Source organism: Saccopteryx leptura, chromosome 1, assembly GCF_036850995.1.
Source record: "Saccopteryx leptura isolate mSacLep1 chromosome 1, mSacLep1_pri_phased_curated, whole genome shotgun sequence".
NCBI lineage: Eukaryota > Metazoa > Chordata > Mammalia > Chiroptera > Emballonuridae > Saccopteryx > Saccopteryx leptura.
In genome coordinates this window covers 248,902,386-248,921,693 of record NC_089503.1, presented here as the reverse complement: position 1 = coordinate 248,921,693, position 19,308 = coordinate 248,902,386, and the positions used below count along the sequence as shown (strand labels likewise).

The 19,308-nt window shown below is 44.9% G+C and overlaps 1 protein-coding gene across 5 annotated transcripts in view; it reads left to right on the top strand.

Annotated features, from left to right (window-relative positions):
* Positions 1-19,308, top strand: part of MLLT1 (MLLT1 super elongation complex subunit) — a 75,294-nt gene that overhangs the window by 11,105 nt on the left and 44,881 nt on the right. For 3 of the 5 annotated variants that reach the window (XM_066345081.1, XM_066345071.1, XM_066345062.1), the window contains one exon: positions 8,343-8,425. The exons of the other annotated variants lie outside the window; for them this stretch is intronic. In XM_066345081.1, coding sequence (XP_066201178.1) covers positions 8,343-8,425 — 83 coding nt within the window. The remainder of the gene's footprint in view (positions 1-8,342; positions 8,426-19,308) is intronic. 5 annotated transcript variants of the gene reach the window in all.

Below are 19,308 nucleotides of genomic sequence, written 5' to 3'. Positions count from 1 at the left end.
TAAAGAGCGAGTGAGTTTCTTACAGGACTTTAGGCTCTGAAATTATATGTTATATATTTAAAAAGTATTTTTTAAATCAAGCATATACACATAACAAACTCAATAGAAATGTGCCAGGTGGGAAGTTTCCATTTCCCATGTTATTGCTGGTCACACCACTCCAGGGGCAATCTTTCTAGTTCTTTCTGGGTTGTGTCTTTTTTGAACACCTTAAGTTAGTGAAAGTGAATTGGCTTCTTAGTTAGTGATTTTTATTTTTTTTGAAAAATCATATTTAAAATATTTTTAGAAGATTTTATTTATTGATTTTAGGGGAGGAGAGAGAGGGTGCGAGATCATAGTTGCTTCACTTTAGTTGTTCATTTATTGCTTCTTGTATGTGGCTTGACCGGGTAAGCCTGGGGTTTTGAACCAGTAACCTCAGCATTCCAGGTTGACACTCTATCCACTATGCCACCACAGGTCAGGCTTAATTTTTTAAAATTTATTTATTTATTTATTTATTTATTTATTTATTTAGAGAGAGAGAGAGAGAGAGAGAAACTGAAACATCTATCTGTTCCTGTATGTGCCCTGACCAGAGATCAAACCTGCAACCTTTGCATAATGGGACAATGCTCTAAATACCTGAGCTATCTGGCTAGGACAGTTCTTGATTTTCAAATTTAAAAAATGTTAACTTAGGAACATAAAAGGCTAGACTTTATACTATAAGCTTGCAACTCCTTTTATCTATCATTTGCTCTAAATGTTTTATAGTTAAGTGATTCATGTTGTGGTGCTTGTCTTTGTGATCTTTAATAATGAGCAAACCTGCTTACCTTTTGGATCCTTCACAAAAGCTCCCTTTCACCCTTTTTAGGAAGCCCTCTGGCTGCCAGGTCTAACTCATAGTTTCTTTGCTGAAAACACCTAAACAGCCACATGTTTCTAGCCTTTTTTTCTGTTTTATATTTTTCTTTAGCACCATTTTTTTTTCAAGTGAAAGGAGAGGAGTTAGAGAGACAGACTCCCCGCATGCACTCCAACCAGCATCCACCTGGCAACCCCTGTCTTGGGCCAATGTGCAAATCAACTGAGCTATCCTTAGTGCCTGAAGCTGATGCTTGGACCATCCAAGCTATCCTCAGCACCTGGGCTGATGCTGGAACCAGTTGGGCCAGTGGCTGTGAGAGGGAAAGAGAGAGAGAAAAGGGGGAGAGAGAGGGGAAGAGAAGCAGATGGTCACTTTTCATGTGTGCCCTGACCAGGGATTGAACCCAGGATATCTGCATGCAGGGCTGATGCTCTATCCAATGAGTCAATGGGCCTAGGCCTCTTTAGTGCCACCTTAACATGTTATTTATATTACTTATCTTGTTCATCAGATTTGTGTCTTGCTATAGTTCACTGCTGTCTTCTTGGTGCTGGAAGGGTGCAATAGGTGCTATCAGCTTTTGTCAATATCTTCTGACTTTCTGCTTAGGAAGAGAAAGACATCAGCACCCTTGTCTTTCCTTGAATCTTACACCCCTCCTTGACATTTTGACATTGTTAAGGTTGTTGAACTAAAATAAAACAGACTTTCACACCTGGATCAGAAATGGACTAAAAATTGGAAACCAGTGAACAGTATTGACTCTGTTCACTGTCAGGCTAGTCAGGATGCTAGGATTTCATTCATCCTCTCTGTGAACTCTGGACCACTGAAAGGAGAACACTCAAGGTCATGTTAAGGTCAAATGGGTTCTTTCTTGATTGTTCTTGGTTAAAATTCAGCCCTGTTTACTTTGCTTCATGTTCAGGCCCTGACTTTGCAAATGCCCCTTTGCTTCTCCTTTTTTCTCTTGTTGCATTGTGTCTCCATTATACCTTTACTTTTCTCCATTCTCAATCATTTCATTTAGTTGATGGATTTTCTCCCCTCTGGATATTTCATTCTGGTTCTCTCTTGTCTTCCTTTTTGTAATCAGGCCACATTTTTAGCCACCCCCCTGAGACACTCTTTTTTACTGTTCTCCTGGGGGATTTATTTGTCACCTTATGTTTTGGTTTATTTTCTTGTTTTTCTGGAGTAATTTCTCACGTGATGTCCCAAGGAGATGGATTACTTGCGCAGTTTCCCAAGAAAGGTGTGTGGGAAATAAACTGACTCCTAGTATATTTGAAAGTGCTAGTCTGTTCTCACACTGGAATGATAGTTTGGTTGAATATAATATTCTAGTTTGAGAATTACTGTCATTTAGAACTTTGAAAATATTTACTTTGTGGTCTTCAGGAAAGTCTGATGCAGTTGGGTTCTTGTTCTATTGTAGATCACTTATTTTTTCTTAGAAGCATTTTAAGATATTTTTTAAAACATTGTTTCTGGGGTATTTTTTGACTTTTGTGTTCTTCATTTAGCTCCAGAAAATTTCTTTTGTTGCTTTAACAATTTCCTTTTATTTATTTATTTTATCTGTTTTCTTTCTCTCTCTCTCTTTTTTTTTTTTTAACAGAGACAGAGAGCGAGTCAGAGAGAGGGCTAGACAGGGACAGACAGACAGGAACGGAGAGAGATGAGAAGCATCAATCATTAGTTTTTCATTGCGCGTTGCAATATCTTAATTGTTCATTGATTGCTTTCTCATATGCGTCTTGACCGCGGGCCTTCAGCAGACCGAGAAACCCTTTGCTGGAGCCAGTGACCTTGGGTCTAAGCTGGTGAGCCTTGCTCAAACCAGGTGAGCCTGCACTCAAGCTGGCGACCTCGGGGTCTTGAACCTGGGTCCTTCCACATCCCAGTCCAACACTCTATCCACTGCACCATCGCCTGGTCAGGCTGTTTTCTCTTTTTAGGATGTTTAGTACTTATCTAGGTCTAAACCTTTTTATCTGTAAAATGGAAACAATTGTATCCGCCTCCAGGTTGTTGTAAGGATTAAATGACTTAGTATGTATCAAGTGCTGAGAGTAATGCTTGGTACATAGTAGATTCTTTATAAATGTTAACTGCTGTTAGCATTTGTTTAATCTGCCGAATTGTTTCTTCGTGTCTCTTTTTTTAAAAAATATATTTTTGCTCTACATTCTGGGAAATTTCCTTGGGTCTTTTCTAGTGTTTGCATTGAAGTAAATTTTAGTGCTATATTTGTGCTAAGAGCCCTGTCTTTATTCCTTCATTTTCATTTCGTGGCATATCTTGGACCTGAGGACAATGGCTCTACTTTCTTTCTTGTTTTTTTGGTTTTTTTCCACAGAGACAGAGAGAGAGTCAGAGAAAGGGATAAATAGGGACAGACAGACAGGAACAGAGAGAGATGAGAAGCATCAATCATCAGTTTTTCGTAGCGACACCTTAGTTCAGGGGTCCCCAAACTTTTTACACAGGGGGCCAGTTCACTGTCCCTCAGACCATTGGAGGGCTGGACTATAAAAAAAACTATGAACAAATCCCTATGCACACTGCACATATCTTATTTTAAAGTAAAAAAAAAGCAAAAAACGGGAACAAATATAATATTTAAAATAAAGAACAAGTAAATTTAAATCAATAAACTGACCAGTATTTCAATGGGAACTATGCTCCTCTCACTGACCACCAATGAAAGAGGTGCCCCTTCCAGAAGTGCGGCGGGGGCTGGATAAATGGCCTCAGGGGGCCACATGCGGCTTGCGGGCCGTAGTTTGGGGACCCTTGCCTTAGTTGTTCATTGATTTCTTTCTCATATGTGCCTTGACTGTGGGGCTACAGCAGACTGAGTAACCCCTTGCTCAAACCAGATGAGCCCGTGCTCAAGCTGGTGACCTCGGGGTCTTGAACCTGGGTCCTCCACATCCCAGTCCAAGACTCTATCCACTGTGCCACCGCCTGATCAGACATTCTTTCTTGGTTTTGTTTTTTCTTTTCCCAAGGTTTCTTGTGGTCTTTAAAGTCTTCCTGTCTCTGTGGGCTCCTGGAGGTAGGAACTCTTGTTGAGCACTATTTAGGTCAGGATGGGTTCTGTTGACCAGCAGGCTTCTGGTTAGGGAGCTGGACCTCCAAATTTCCTAGATGAGGAGGACTTCATTCTGGGTCCAGTCTTCATACTGTAGGCTTTAGCTTCCTACAGACAGTTGACTGCTCCCTAGACATGAACGATCTGGATTTCCCCAGAGGGAAACTTGAAGCTGCTTGTTCCTTGGGTGGTGGTGGGTGGCAGGATGAATCCAGGGATGTTTAGTACAGCGTTGCCATTTGGCTTTTTTTTTTTTTTTTTTTTTTTTTTTTATATACAGAGACAGAGAGAGAGTCAGATTGAGGGCTAGACAAGGACAGACAGACAGGAACAGAGAGAGATGAGAAGCATCAGTCATCAGTTTTTCGTTGCACATTGCAACACCTTAGTTGTTCATCGATTGCTTTCCCACATGTGCCTTGACAATGGGCCTTCAGCAGACTGAGCAACCCCTTGCTCGAGCCAGCGATCTGGTGAGCTTTTCTCAAACCGGATGAGCCCGTGCTCAAGCTGGCGACCTCGGGGTCTTGAACCTGGGTCCTTCACATCCTTCATAGTCCGACGCTCTATCCACTGCGCCACCGCCTGGTCAGGCTGGCTTTTTTCTTAAAAAACAAAAAACTGCTTTACTAAGATAAAAGTCACACATGATAAAATTCACCCTTTTTTTTTTTTTTTTTGTATTTTTCTGAAGCTGGAAACAGGGAGAGACAGTCAGACAGACTCCCGCATGCGCCCGACCGGGATCCACCCGGCACGCCCACCAGGGGCGATGCTCTGCCCCTCAGGGGCGTCGCTCTGCTGTGACCAGAGCCACTCTAGCGCCTGGGGCAGAGGCCAAGGAGCCATCCTCAGCGCCCGGGCCATCTTTGCTCCAATGGAGCCTTGGCTGCGGGAGGGGAAGGGAGAGACAGAGAGGAAGTGGGGGGGGGGTGGAGAAGCAAATGGGCGCTTCTCCTATGTGCCCTGGCCGGGAATCGAACCCGGGTCCCCCGCACACTAGGCCGACGCTCTACCGCTGAGCCAACCGGCCAGGGCCAAAATTCACCCTTTTAATGTGTACAATTCAGTGCTTTTATTGTATTCATAAAGTTGTCCAACCATCACCATTCTCTCATTCTAGAACATTTTCATCGCCCCACACATAGATAAGCTTCTTGCTCACCATTAGCATCACTCCCTCTCTTCTTCTCTTTCCCTCTTCCAGCTTCTCTCTTGCCCCTCACTGAATCGTCGATGCGACACCTCTAGCCTTTTGGGGATCTGGCACTAGCTGGGCTCTTGCCTGCCGTGCAGTGCCCCATGGCATGTTCTGGGCTACAGCTTCCTTTTCCTGTTTGCTTGCCAGCATGTTGTCATTTACTTTTTGGCTTCCAGAAGTTTGTCCAGTGTTCACATCACCTCCCTTTCCTCTTTACCAGCTTTATTTCATATCATATTTGTTTCAGTTTGGTCTCTGTGGGCATCTGGTTGGTCTCTCTTCCCCATCTCTGAAAGGATAGAGGTTTTTCAGCCTTGGAGTGCTTATCATGTGATAGGCTTTTGGAGAGAGATTGGGAAACACACAACAGGATCTTCTCCTTCAAGGGTTTGTTGTTTGGCAGGGACCTGGGGATCAGCTATGACAAGTATCCCGTATCCCTGGAAAGATAACTATCCTCAGCAGAAGTCAGAGAGATGGGCCTTGACTTGAGACCTTGATGGCAAGTGGGAGTTAGACTGGGGGTGGGTTGGGAGGATGAGGTCAGGGGGGTGGAATTGGGAGTAAATCTATAGGCCCCTCTCTTGCCCTGCCTTTCATGTGTCCCTCTGCTATGGGGGATTGTGCAGTGAAGACAGGCCACCTTTCCTCTCTGCACCACTTCCACTTTCCTTCCTGGATTCAGATTAATTTAGCAGGTATTCAGGTGCCTGCCAGGTGCCCAGCCCTGTGCTAGACTTGGACTCAGGGCGCTCATGGTTGGTGAGGTCAGGCAAGGCACCAGACAGACAGTTTTCATGCTTGTTCTCTCGGTCTGCTCAAATAGGATCCAGAGGCTCAGAGAGAGGCAGGCTATGATCTGGCCTCCCAGTTCAGGTCACTTCTTGTTCCTGGTCCATCCCCTTACTTTGGTGGAGAACCTGAGGGAGGCAAGGCATGTGACCCTCTCAGCAGTATTTGACAGATTCTTATTGAATGTTTTTGAAAGGTCTGGCCCTGGTCCTTACCCTGGGGATGTGACAGTGAGTGAGACAGAGCTGATAAGGGATTGGAAAAGATGGCCAGAGGAAGCATGGAAGTTCTGTGATTGACACTGGGCACTGGAGGCCTGTGGGGGGGGGAGGACATGACCTGGAAATGGGGGCTGGGGCTCAGAGCAGGGGTCTTAGAGGAAATAAACTGTGATTTGGATCTTAGGACCTGAGGTTGAGCTGTCAGGAGATGAGGATGGAGGTGATGAAGTGCCCAGCAGGCCCATTGGAGGGGCTTGAAGTTGGTCCTGAGGGCAGTGGGAGCTATCAGGGTGCAGTCAGGTTTACAGTTCAGAACAGTCATTCCTGCTGCCTGTGTAGAAGATGTCCAGGAGTGAACTTGAGGCAGGACAGCTAGTGAGGCATGAGGTAATGACCATCACGAGAGGCACAGGGTGCTAGGCAGAGCAGTTTGGAGGTGGACCTGATAGTGCTTGGCAACAGGTGATCTATGGGAGAGGGAGGAGTCTGGTAGTCCTCAGTCCTTGGGTGAGTGTTAGACAACCTGGGTTCTAAGTTGTGGGACCCTGGGGGAGGTGCAGGTTTAGGAAGGGATGAGTAGGTGGTTTGGGGAAGGCTGTATTTGAGCTGCCTGTCTAGCATCCATGGAGTATATCCAAGGAACAGAAGAGGATTAGCTGGAATAGAGGTTTGGGGCCTAGGTCTGTGCTAGGAGGGGTTCCCCAAGACTGAGCTACAAAGCCTCTCTTCTGCTCTTCTGGGGTTTGCAGATTCGGGTCCATAAAAGGCTGTCTGGTCAGCTCTGCTCTGCAGGGTCACGAATGACTCCAAGCCTACTCTGCCTGTTGGTTTTCTTTGGATAAGTGAAATACATTAGACATTTGAGAGCTGAAAAAAGATATATATATATATATATATATACACACACACACACACACACACACACACACACACACTTTTTGGGTCTTTTTTTTTTTTTTTAAATAAGAGGGGGGAGATAGTGAGACTGACTCCAACATGCATCCCAACCAGGATCTAGCCAGCAACCCCTGTGTGGAGCTGATGCTCAATCAACAGAGCTATTTTTAGGACCTGAGGCAGATGCTTGGAGGAGCCACTGGCTGTGGGAGGGGAAGAGGGAGAGGGAAGGGAAGAAGCAGATGGTCGCTTTTTCTGTGTGTTCTGAGTGGGAATCAAACCTGGGATATCCATACGCCGGGCCAACACTGTCCACTGAGCCAACCAGGGAGGGCCAGAAAAAATATTTTTTAAAGAAAAATCTTAAAATGTTATAATTTAAAAGAGTCATGTTTTATTACATTTTATGTATTGTTTTCCAGCAATTTCTGGCCCATTTAAGAATTGTCTGACTGATGTCAACATAATATACATAAAGGTTTTAAGAATTAGCAGGATTTTTCCTGTCTTCCAGTAGTGGAGGACAGGGGGAATTTGATCTGTACTGTTCTGATTTTTTTCTTAAAAGCAGGAGAGTAATATTTTCATGTTTCTTGCATAATGACAGCATATATGTCAAAACATTGACAGTACATTCTGGAGGGTAGGATTGTTGGAGATTATTTTATTTATACTCTGCTGTTCTTCAGAGTTTCAACTTTTTTTTTTTAATTGCTGAGGTTAAATAAGTCTCTGTTCCTATCACTCAGATATTTGGGAATGCTTTTGTTAGGTGCTAAGATGGACTCAGGAGAGAGTCCCAACTGAGCCCAGGCTATGTCCATCTCCTGGCACTAGTTCACCTGTTTGAGTGAGCAGTGGAAGCAGGTGAAGGCTTCAGCGTGCACTGCCCTGCCTGGTAGACCAGGGACCCGCTGGGTCCCCCACTTTACCCGTGTCACACTCACTGCCCTGAGTCAGGTGAACTTGTGTGACCTGTGGTCGGCTCTGACTGCTCTGCCTTAGCTCATCTCCTGTCCTCTCTCACTTCCCCACCACGGTGTGTTGGGGTCAGCTTTTCCTTTCTGCCCCTTTGATTCCCTGGGAACCCTTTGGCATGGAATTGGGCACGGGATTCAACACTCACAGGGGAAGCTGGCTTCCTGAAAAGCCATGCTCCTGTGATACCAGCAAGCCCCAGAGAGGAGATGCAAGAGGGTGGCAGGCCTGCCCTATTGGTGGCTGGGCCTTTGAATGGACAGGAAGCTGACAGATGCATTTTCCCTTTCTTTTTAGTGTGTAAGGAGCCCCCGTACAAAGTGGAGGAGTCGGGTTACGCTGGCTTCATCATGCCCATCGAGGTGTACTTCAAAAACAAGGTAGGATCATGAAAGTGACCACAGGAAGGACGCACAATTCACAAAAGAGGAAGTAGAACCAGTGACACATGGGTGACAGAATGCTGGGATCACTGGTAGCGGAGACTTCCACACTAGAGTGCTGGTGGGCAAAGTGTTTTGTTCGCCTCTCTTAAGGAAGATGGGGACTTGGAAAATGGAGACACCAATGGCAGGTGGGATTGCAAGTGAATGAGGCCTCTCCAGGTATCACCTGAAAGTGTATATGGTCCCTGAGTTAACAGTGACGTGTTGTGATAGGACTAGATTCCGTGGATGGTCCTAGAGGGTTAGTCACTCACTGTGACTAGTGGCGAAGATCTGGAAATTACCTAAATGTCCAATAGTTGGTGTGCTTTAGTTAGATAAAGTTATGGTGCATCTCCTGAATGGGCTTTTTGATAACCTGGGGCAGGGGAGGGGAGTTCTTAATATCATTGAATGAAAAATCAAGTTAAGGCCCTGGGTGGTGGCTCGGTGGATAGAGCATCAGCTCTGTATATAGATGTCCCAGGTTCAATTCCTGGTCAGGGCACACATGAGAAGCAACGATCTGCTCTCTCCCCCTTCTCTCTTTCTTCCCCCTCCTACAGCCAGTGGTTTGACTGGTTTGAGCATTGGCCCGGGGTGTTGAGGATAGCTTGATTGGTCTGAGCATTGACTTCAGGCACTAAAAATAGCTTGGTTGTGAGCATGGCCCCAGATGGCAGGGCATCAGCTCCAGATGGAGGTTGCTGGGTGCATCCCGGTTGGAGTGCATGTGGGAGTCTGTCTCACTATCTCCCTTCCTTTCACTTAAAAAAAAAAAAAAAAGAAATAAAACCCTGGCCAGTTAGCTCAGTTGGTTAAGATTGTCATCCCAAAACGACAAGGTTGTGGGTTCGATTCCCCGGTCAGGGCACACGCACAGGAAACATAAGAGAGAGAGAGACAGACAGACAGACTAACTGACAGGAAGGGAGAGAGATGAGAAGCATCAACTCGTAGTTGCGGCTCTCTTAGTTGTTTATTGATGGCTTCTCATACATGCCCTGACCGGGGGTGGGGGTGGGGGTGGGGGAGGTTCCAGCTGAGTCTGTGACCCTTGCTTAAGCCAGCGAACTTGGGCTCAAGCCAGTGTGACCTTGGGCTTCAAGCCGTTGACCCAGCCGCGCTCAAGCCAGATGAGCCTATGTCCAAGCCAACAACCTCAGGATTTTGAACCTGGGTCCTCAGCATCCCATGTCAACGCTCTATCTACTGCGCCATCACCTGGTCAGGCACTTCATGTATATTTTCTAAACGTCTACAATGAATGTATATTAGTAACCATTAGTCCATTATAAAATACAACAGACTGTGTAGCTTATAAACAATAGAAGTTTATTGCTCACAGTTTTGGAGGCTGGAAGTCCAAGTTCAGCCCCTCTTCCCGGTCACAGACTTCTTGCTGTGTCCTTACGTGGAGGAAGGGGTGAGAGCTCTGTGGCCTCTTTTATAAGGGCACTAATTCTATTCATTGGGATTTCACTGTTAGGACTTAATCACCTCCCAGAGGCCCTGCCTTCTAATACCATCACCTTTGGGGGTTAGGATTTTAATGTGAACTTTTGGGGGAGCAGGAACACATTCAGACCATAGTTTTGGTTTGGTTTTGTTTTTTTGTTTTTTTTAAGCCTAATAATTAAAAATTTAAAAAGAGCTTTCTTAGCAACCTGCTTCTGCTCCTTCTCACAGACACCACCAAGAAGCCATGGTGACCTTTCCTGGCATGGAGGTACTTTGACTGTGGCTGGGTATTTTTTTACAGGTACAGCTAGACTTACTGCAGGCAGCTCCCCTGTCTTCCAGACAGGACATTCCCCCATGAGGCCTGGGGATGCCACCACTCCCTTAATGAATTCCTTGTTTATACCCGGCTGTTCTGCGAACCACCTGGTGTCAAGGACCTCTGGGAATGGTGCTCAGGTGTGTTGCCCCACAGGGAGCTGAAGGACATTTCAGCAAGTGCAGCTCAGTGGCATTCAACTCTACGACCCCCAGGGGCCCAGTTCTCAGAAGCCTGGGTCACCCAAGGCTTTCATGGAATTGATGCCTTAGAGTCCTAGTGACCAGCCACCTTTGAGAGCAGAGCCCAGCCTGCCTGTGCAAGCCAAGGCTCCCCGTGTCTTTTCAGCAGGGGGGACCTGGGGGAGATGCAGAAGAAATGCTAAGCCTTTGGGGGCACTCTTCCAAGGACCTGCTTAGGGAGGCCAAGCCAAGGAGTGTGGAGGCAGAGAGACTGGTGCTGGGACTCAGTCCTGGGGCTGCTGTTACCGGGCTCTCCAGTTCCCTATGAGGAGCCTATGGAAAGGGATGATGAAAGTAGCTCCCTGATTGGTGGGGGTGAATCCATTTGCAGAAAGTGCCAGCGGCCCTGTGCATTGGAACTAGGGGTGGGCAGTGGTGATGATGGAGTCCTTGAAGCCAGTTAAGCTCATCTCTGGATTTCCATTAAATTCTTTTGAGATTTAGAAGCCGTTTTGAGTCCCACAGGTCAGCAAGCTTTTGTGTCCCCTAAGACCTGTCTGGTCCCTGATGCACAGACCTTTTTTTTTCCTCCCAGAGGCGTGTCTGCAGCCAGCTGGGCTCTGGCAGTGTCTGCTCGGGCCCTGGCAGTGTTCACTCCACTTCATGTTGTCCCCAGGGGTCTTCCCAGTGGCTCCAGCTTACCCCAGGGATAAGGGGCGCCATACTGAAGCTGGATAGTACCACAGAGATGGCCAGTGGGTCTTAGCACCCGTTCTCCTGGCCCTGGGGATCTTTGCTGGTCTTCAGATTCTCCCAAGAGGTTGGAGAGAGGTGAGGTGCTTGGTGTTCCTGCCTCAGCTGGGACCTTTCCCTGTGATGGCTTCTGCAACCTGTGAGGGCCTCAGACCTCTCACATGGATGATGGGGAGGTACACAAGTGCTCCCTCTAAAGGGGCCCCTGGGGAAGAGGTGACTGCTTGGGGCAGCACCTCTCTCAGCCCTTACCTGAACAGTACCCACCTGGGCCTTGTGTCCAGACTTCAGGGCCCTTTCTATACTGAGGCTCTGAGGTGTTCCACTCCTATGTCCTGTCCTGGTAGGGCAGGGGGCAGGCAACCTCTGACTGTAGGACTTGTCCCTGCTGGTTACAGCATCCTCACACACACTGGGGCATTGAAAGGCAGAGGGCCTCTCCAAGGGTGCCCTGACCTTTCAGGTTCCGTGGGATTGCTCACGTGGGACGAGGGGCTGGAGGATGCGTGTGCTTGTACATGTCTTCCACAGGCAGTGCAGCATGCTGGGCTCCTCTTTGATCGCCTTGTTCCTGGGTGAGGCCCTGAGGTGCTGCCCTTTAGAGGAGCACGTGTGCAGCTTACCATCCTGAGCAGCCAGCAGTCATGTCAAAAACTGGTTTGGGATTGAGGGTTTTTGTTCTGGTCCAGTTTCTTGAAGTATCACTTAATACAGCAAAATTTTCCCATTTTAGGTATAGATTTTCAAATTTCAGCATGTGTTTTTGTCTGAACCCTTTTGGCAGATGGCTGGTTTTTCTGTAACAAAAAAAGTCATGTTTCTAGGTTTATTTGTGTGACCAATTCTTGCAGAAGTTGTGTGGCTAGGGCCAGAGTGCTGCTGTGAGCCTGTTCTCAGAATTACAGCATCTTCACTCACTCAGGACAAATGCTGGATGCTGTGCTCTGCATGCTGCCTGCTAGAGTCCTCTATTTCTGGCTATGGTTTTGTCCTCAGAGATGTCCACTGAGAGTGCATGGAGGTGAGGCCACCACACAAAGAGCCTGGGATACAAGATAAGTCACTAAGTGACTTCTTACAAGTGAGAACTCATACAAGTGAGTTCTTAGCTTACTGTGTTAAATGGATACTTAGTCTCCAGACAAGCCCCAGAGGAAGGTGATGTCCCTAGTCTATGGATGAAGGAGCTCCTAGGTAGTTAGTCATAGGCTTAAGGCCACACAGTAAGTTGTGGAGCTGGGATTTGAACCAGCGGAGTGTGTAGTCCTATATGTACATCTGAGACAGGCTTGACCTAGAACAAGAGCTGTTCATAAATTCTGGGTTTTGCTGACATCTGGGTGACAGGGACAGTATGATTTTATGTATTGGTTGTGCAAATATCTAAATATGGGTCCTTGCTTTAGTAGTTTTGTAAAGATCAGACAGTTGTGGAAAAGTGAATGGTGTAGTATAGTTCATTGCAAAAGCAGCTTCTACAGGTTTGGAGTAGTGTTGGAAACAGAGTCATCGTGAATGGATCCACAGATGGCTTTTCTACCCTAATGTAAGCAAAGGTTTTAGGAGATTTGTGTAGCAGGAAATGGGGGAAAAAGAAAAAATATTTTTCTATAAGACCACAATTATAAAAATAAATAATTTATTGAGGTAAAATTCACATAACATACAATTAACCATTTTATTTTATTATTATTTCCTTTTACTAAGTGAGAGGTAGGGAGGCAGGCAGAGAGACAGACTCCTGCATGCTCCCCAACCAGGATCACCCTGCAAGCCCCCTACAGGGTGATGCTCTACCCATCTGGGACTGCTATTCCATTGCTCAGCAACCCAGCTATTTCAGTGCCTGAAGTGAGGCCTTGGAGCCACCATGCTATATCAGGTCGTTATTCCTTTTTATGGCTAATACTCTTGCATAGATATACAATTGATTCTCATTACTTGCAATAGTTATGTTCTGTAAGTCACCAAGAACATTGAATTAGTGAAAACTGGATCATTGCTACGAGGGGGCATATAGGGTTAGGTTCCTGCAGGCCTCTAGTCACAGTGTTTTCATCAACTGATCAATATATAACCTGTGTTGCCTGACCGGGTGGTGGCGCAGTGGATAGAGCGTCAGACTGGGATGCGGAAGACCCAGGTTTGAGACCCCGAGGTCGCCAGCTTGAGCGAGGCCTCATCTGGTTTGAGCAAAAGCTCACCAGCTTGAGCCCAGGGTCGCTGGCTCAAGCAAGGGGTTACTTGGTCTGCTGAAGACCCGCGGTCAAGGCACGTATGAGAAGGCAATCAATGAACAACTAAGGTGTTGCAATGCGTAATGAAAAACTAATGATTGATGCTTCTCATCTCTCCATTCTTGTCTGTCTGTCCCTGTCTATCCCTCTCTCTGACTCTCTCTCTGTCTCTGTGTAAAAAAAAAAAAAAAAAAAAAAAATATATATATATATATATATATATATATATATATATATATATATATATATAAAACCTGTGCTATGTGTTTCTGTTTAAAGCCACCTTATTAGTATACATTGTTGATTCACTAACATTAAACTCAGCCAACAGTACCATAATTCATGCTTGGACCAAGCTTATATAAAAAAATGTATTTTATTTGTAAGGCATGTCATAGCCTTCCTGTGCTTAGGAACTGTAGACAGCACCTCAACACCATACTTGGGGCCATTTTAAATAGCAGAATCAGCAACAAAAAGCACAAGAGTAAAATAAGGCATGAAATATATACCAGGAGGACACTTGGTTATAGCCTGAGAGCTGAAGTAAGGCAGAGTGTTGCCATGGTCAGCATCAGCTGGGAACAGCTTGTTGGGTGACTCAAAGTTTTCACCGCTCTGTATGTCCATGAGTGAGTGTGAAAACCACAATGCTGGTGCTCATATACTAAAAAAAATGAAAGAAAGAAAACCATGAGTGCTGGTTTAGGTTATAAATTTCAGTGGAATCCACGAGTAATGAAGATTGACTGTACCACCTACCTGCTGCTATGAATCATGCTGTTGTGAACATGTCTGTTCATGTACGTGTTAGAATTCAAGTCTTCAGTTCTTCTGGGTGGATACCTAGGAGTGGAATTGATGGTTCAGATGGTAATTTGTGTTTAGCTTTTTTGAGGAACCACTGAACTGTTTTCTACAGTGGCTACACCATTTCATCTTCTTATCAGCAGTATCTTAAACATTCCTATTTCTCCATGTTTTTCTCAGTGCTTGTAATTTTTCTGTTTTTTGTCTTGTTACAACTAACTGTCCTGGTGGCTATGGAAGTTTACCCACATTGTAGTGTGTGGCAATGCTTCAATCCTTTTTAAGGCTGAATAATATTTCACTGTGTGGATGGACCACATTTGTTGATCCATTCAACTATGGTGGACACTCAGGTTGCTTTTATGTTTTAGATTAGGGGTCGGGAACCTATGGCTTGTGAGCCAGATGTGGCTCTTTTGATGGCTGCATCTGGCTCGCAGACAAATCTTTAATAAAAAAATTAATAACCTTAAAAATATAAAACATTCTCATGTATTACAATCATTCATTTCCTACCGCTCATATTCATGGTTGTGGGTGGCTGGAGCCAATCAATCACAGCTGTCCTCTGGGACAACACCAAATTTTTATTGGATAATGTGTAACGTACACGGGTCGTTGTATGGCTCTCACAGAATTACATTTTAAAATATGTGGTGTTTATGGCTCTCTCAGCCAAAAAGATTCCCAACCCGTTTTAGATACTGTGAATAATGCTACTATGACCATGAGTAAACAGATATTTCCTTGAGACCCTGTATTCAATTTTCTGGGTATGTACTGAGAAGTGCAGTTGCTCGGTGGTCTGGTGAACCCATTTTTAATTTTTGAGGAACCATCATGCTGCTTTCCACAGCAGCTGTAAAATTCTCCATTGTTACTAACAGTGCACACAGAGTCCCAATTTCTCCACATCCTTGTCAACAATTGTTTTCTCTTTTTTTGATACTATCCGTAATAATATGTGAGATGATATCTCATTGTGGTTTTAATTTGCATTTCTCTAGTGATTAGTGAACATCCTTTTATGTGCTTATTGGGCACATTTTTGGAGAAATATCTGTTCAAGTTCTTTGCCTATTTTTGAATTGAGTGGTTTCTTTTTTGTAGAATTTTAGCAGTTCTCTCTATATTCTAGATACTAATACCTTATCAGATATATGATTTGTAATTATTTTCTCCCATTCTGCAGATTGCCTTTTCATTCTGGGTTACTCATATCTTTAGATGCATAGAAGTTTTTAATTTTCATGAAGTTCTATTTTTCTTTTTTTTTTGCCTGTGCCTTGCCTATGTCATATCCAGGAAATCATTACCCAATTCAGTGTCATGAAACCTTTGCTTGTCCTATGTTTCTTTTAAGAGTTTTATAGTTTCAGTGTCTACGTTTAGGTGTTTGGTTCATTTTGAGCTAATTTTTGGATATTGTGTTAGTTAAGGGTTGAACTTCATTCTTGTAAGTATGGATACCCAGTTGTTCCAGCAACATTTATTGAGAAGACTATCTGTTCTTTCTTACATCATCTTGACACCCTTGTTGAAATTGAAAATGATTTGACCATATATATGAGGATTTATTCCTTGGCTTTCTAGTCTGTTCCGTCTACTCCATTGGTCTGTATGACTGTCTTTATGCCTGTACCACAGTGTTTTAATTACCATACTTCAGGTAAGTTTTTTTTTTTTTTTTGTATTTTTCTGAAGCTGGAAACGGGGAGAGACAGTCAGACAGACTCCCGCATGCGCCCGACTGGGATCCACCCGGCACGCCCACCAGGGGGCAATGCTCTGCCCCTCCGGGGCGTCGCTCTGTTGCAACCAGAGCCACTCTAGCGCCTGGGCCAGAGGCCAAGGAGCCATCCCCAGCGCCTGGGCCATCTTTGCTCCAATGGAGCCTTGGCTGCAGGAGGGGAAGAGAGAGACAGAGAGGAAGGGGGGGGGGGTGGAGAAGCAGATGGGCGCTTCTCCTGTGTGCCCTGGCCGGGAATCGAACCTGGGACCTCTGCACGCCAGGCCGACGCTCTACCAGTGAGCCAACCGGCCAGGACCTTCAGGTAAGTTTTGAAATCAGAAAGTGTGTCTTTCTTTTGACCTTTTTTTTTTTCAAGATTGTTTTTGTTATTTGGGATCCTTGAGATTCCATATGGATTTTAGGATGGAGTTTTATATTTCTTCAGAAAATAGGGATTTTTGATAGGAATTGAATTGAATCTGTAGGTCGCTTTGCACAGTGTTGATAAGTTAACAATATAAAGTTTCAATCTATGAACATGGGGTGTTTTTCCATTTGTCGTCTTTAATTTCTTTCAGCAGTGTTTTGTAGTTTTCACTGTACAAATATTTTATCTCCTTAGTAAATTCCTAAATATTTTATTCTTTTTGATGCTATTGTAAGTGGAATTGTTTTATTTATTTATTTTTTTTTTTGAGAGAGAAACAGGAATATCAAGTTGTTCCTGTATGTGCACTGGCTGGAGAATTAAACCAGCAACCTTTATGCTCAGGGATTATGCTCCAACTGAGCTATCTGTCCAGGGCTTAATTTTTATTGTTTTTTAGAGAGAGGGGAGAGGGAAGGGAAGCATTCATTTGTTGTTCCAGTTAGTCATGCATTCCTTGTTTGCTTCCTGTGTGTGCCCTGACAGGGGATTGAACCCACAACCTTGTCTTTTCAGGTCGACGGTCTTAAATGACTGAGCTACCGGCCAGGAAAATTTTCTTTCTTTAAATTTTTTAAAAATTGGTTTTAGAGATAGAGGCCGGGAGACATTGATTTGTTGTTCCACTTGTGCATTCATTGGTTGATTTCTTTTTATTTATTTAATTTTTAAGCAAGAGAGACAGGATAGGAAAGGAGAAAGAGGAGAAGCATCAACTCATAGTTGCGGCCCCTTAGTTGTTCATTGATTGCTTTCTCATATGTGCCTTGACTGGGGTACGCTAGCAGAGCCAGCAACCCATTGCTCAAGCCAGTGACCTTGAGCTCAAGTCAGCAACTTTGGGTTTCAAGCCAACGACCATGTGGTCATGTCTATGATCCCATGCTCAAGCTGACAACCGTGCTTAAGCTGTTGAGCCCATGCTCAAGCTTGAGACCTTGGGATTTTGAACCTGGGTCCTCAGTGTCCCAGGCTGACGCAACTATCCACTGTGCTACCTCCTGGTCAGGCCATTAGTTGATTCTTATATGTGCCCTGACTGGGGATCGAACCTGTAATATAGGCAGATTGGGACAATGCTCTTAACTGTCTGAACTACCAACCGAGGGTTTTTTTGTTTTATTTTAAAATATTTTATTTTTTAATTTTCACATTGTTGATTGTTTATTTCTACAGAGAAATAGAGGTGGAGAGTGAGAGAGAGAGAGAGAATGTGTGTGTGTGTGTGTGTGTTGATTTTGTATCTTGCACCTTAGCTAATTTATTAGTTTTAACAGTGTGTGTGTATATATACTCTTACAGTTTTCTACATATAAGAGTGTGGACAGAGATAATTTGACTTATTCCTTTCCAATTTCGTTGCCCTTTTTTCCCTTGCCTAATGCTCTGGCTAAGGCTGTATTGTGTAGAGTAGTGAGAGTAGGCATATATGTGCTGTGGCTGCCTTGTTCCTGATCTTAGAGGAAAAGCTTTCAGTTTCACCATTGAGTGTGAAGTTGGCTTTGGGTTTTTTATATATGGCTTTTATTATGTTGAGGTAGTTTTCTTCTGTTTCTAGTTTATTGAGTGCTTTTTTTTTGTGACAGAGTCAGGGAGAGGGACAGATGGGGACAGACAGACAGGAAGGGAGAGAGATGAGAAGCATTAATTCTTTGTTGCAGCACCTTAGTTGTTCATTGATTGCTTTCTCATATGTGCCTTGACTAGGGGCTTTTGCAGACTGAGTGACCCCTTGCTCGAGCCAGCAACCTTGGACTCAAGCTGGTAAGCCTTGCTCAAACCAGATGAGCCAGTGCTCAAGCTGGCGACCTCGGGGTCTTGAACCTAGGTCCTCCGCATCCCAGTCCGATGCTCTATATACTGCGCCACTGCCTGGTCAGGCTGATTTTTGTTTTTTATAATATTGTTACACCTCATATAATTTTAAACTTGGGAAAAAAGTATTTAATGATAACCTTGGCCAGAGGCTATATAAGTCATTTTACACAGTAGTTCCCATAATCCTCATACAACCCCACAAAGAGCTAGGTCTCATTTTACAGGTGGGAAAATGAAAGCTTAGAGAAGTCAACATGCCCACAGTTCACAGGTATAATGTGGGAGAACCCAGAATGATCTGTTCTGATCTTACTATCTGAATTTGGTTTTTCCTCCTCCTCCTCCTCCTCCTCCTTCTTCTTCTTCTTTGAGAGAGAGAGAGAGAGAGGAACCAGCCAGGGGGTGAAGGAGAGAGAGAGAAGTATCAATTCATTGTTCCACTTTAGTAGTGCATCCATTGATTGCTTCTCATGTGTGCCTTGACCAAGTATTGAACCAGCGACCTCGGGCTTGAATCGGCAACCTTGACACTCAGTTGACACTCGCTCTGTCCATTGTGCCACCACCAGTCAGACTGGCCTTTCTTTCTGCTTTTTCTTTTAGCATACTATCCTTTCCCTTTTTTTTTTTTTTTTTTTTTTTTTTTTTTTTTTGTATTTTTCTGAAGTTGGAAATGGGGAGGCAGTCAGACAGACTCCTGCATGTGCCCGACCGGGATCCACCCGGCATGCCCACCAGGGGGCGATGCTCTGCCCATCTGGGTCGTTGCTCCATTGCAACCAGAGCCATTCTAGTGCCTGAGGCAGAGGCCATAGAGCCATCCTCAGATCCTGGGCAATGAACAACTTTGCTCCAATGGAGCCTTGGCTGCGGGAGGGGAAGAGAGAGACAGAGAGGAAGGAGAGGGGGAGGGGTGGAGAAGCAGATGGGCACTTCTCCTGTGTGCCCTGGCTGGGAATCGAACCCGGGACTCCTGCACACCAGGCCGACACTGTGCCACTGAGCCAACCGGCCAGGGCCCTATCCTTTCTTTTTTCATAGTACTTAAATGCAGTGGTCCCCAACCCCCGGGCCGCAGACCTGTACTGGTCCGTGGGCC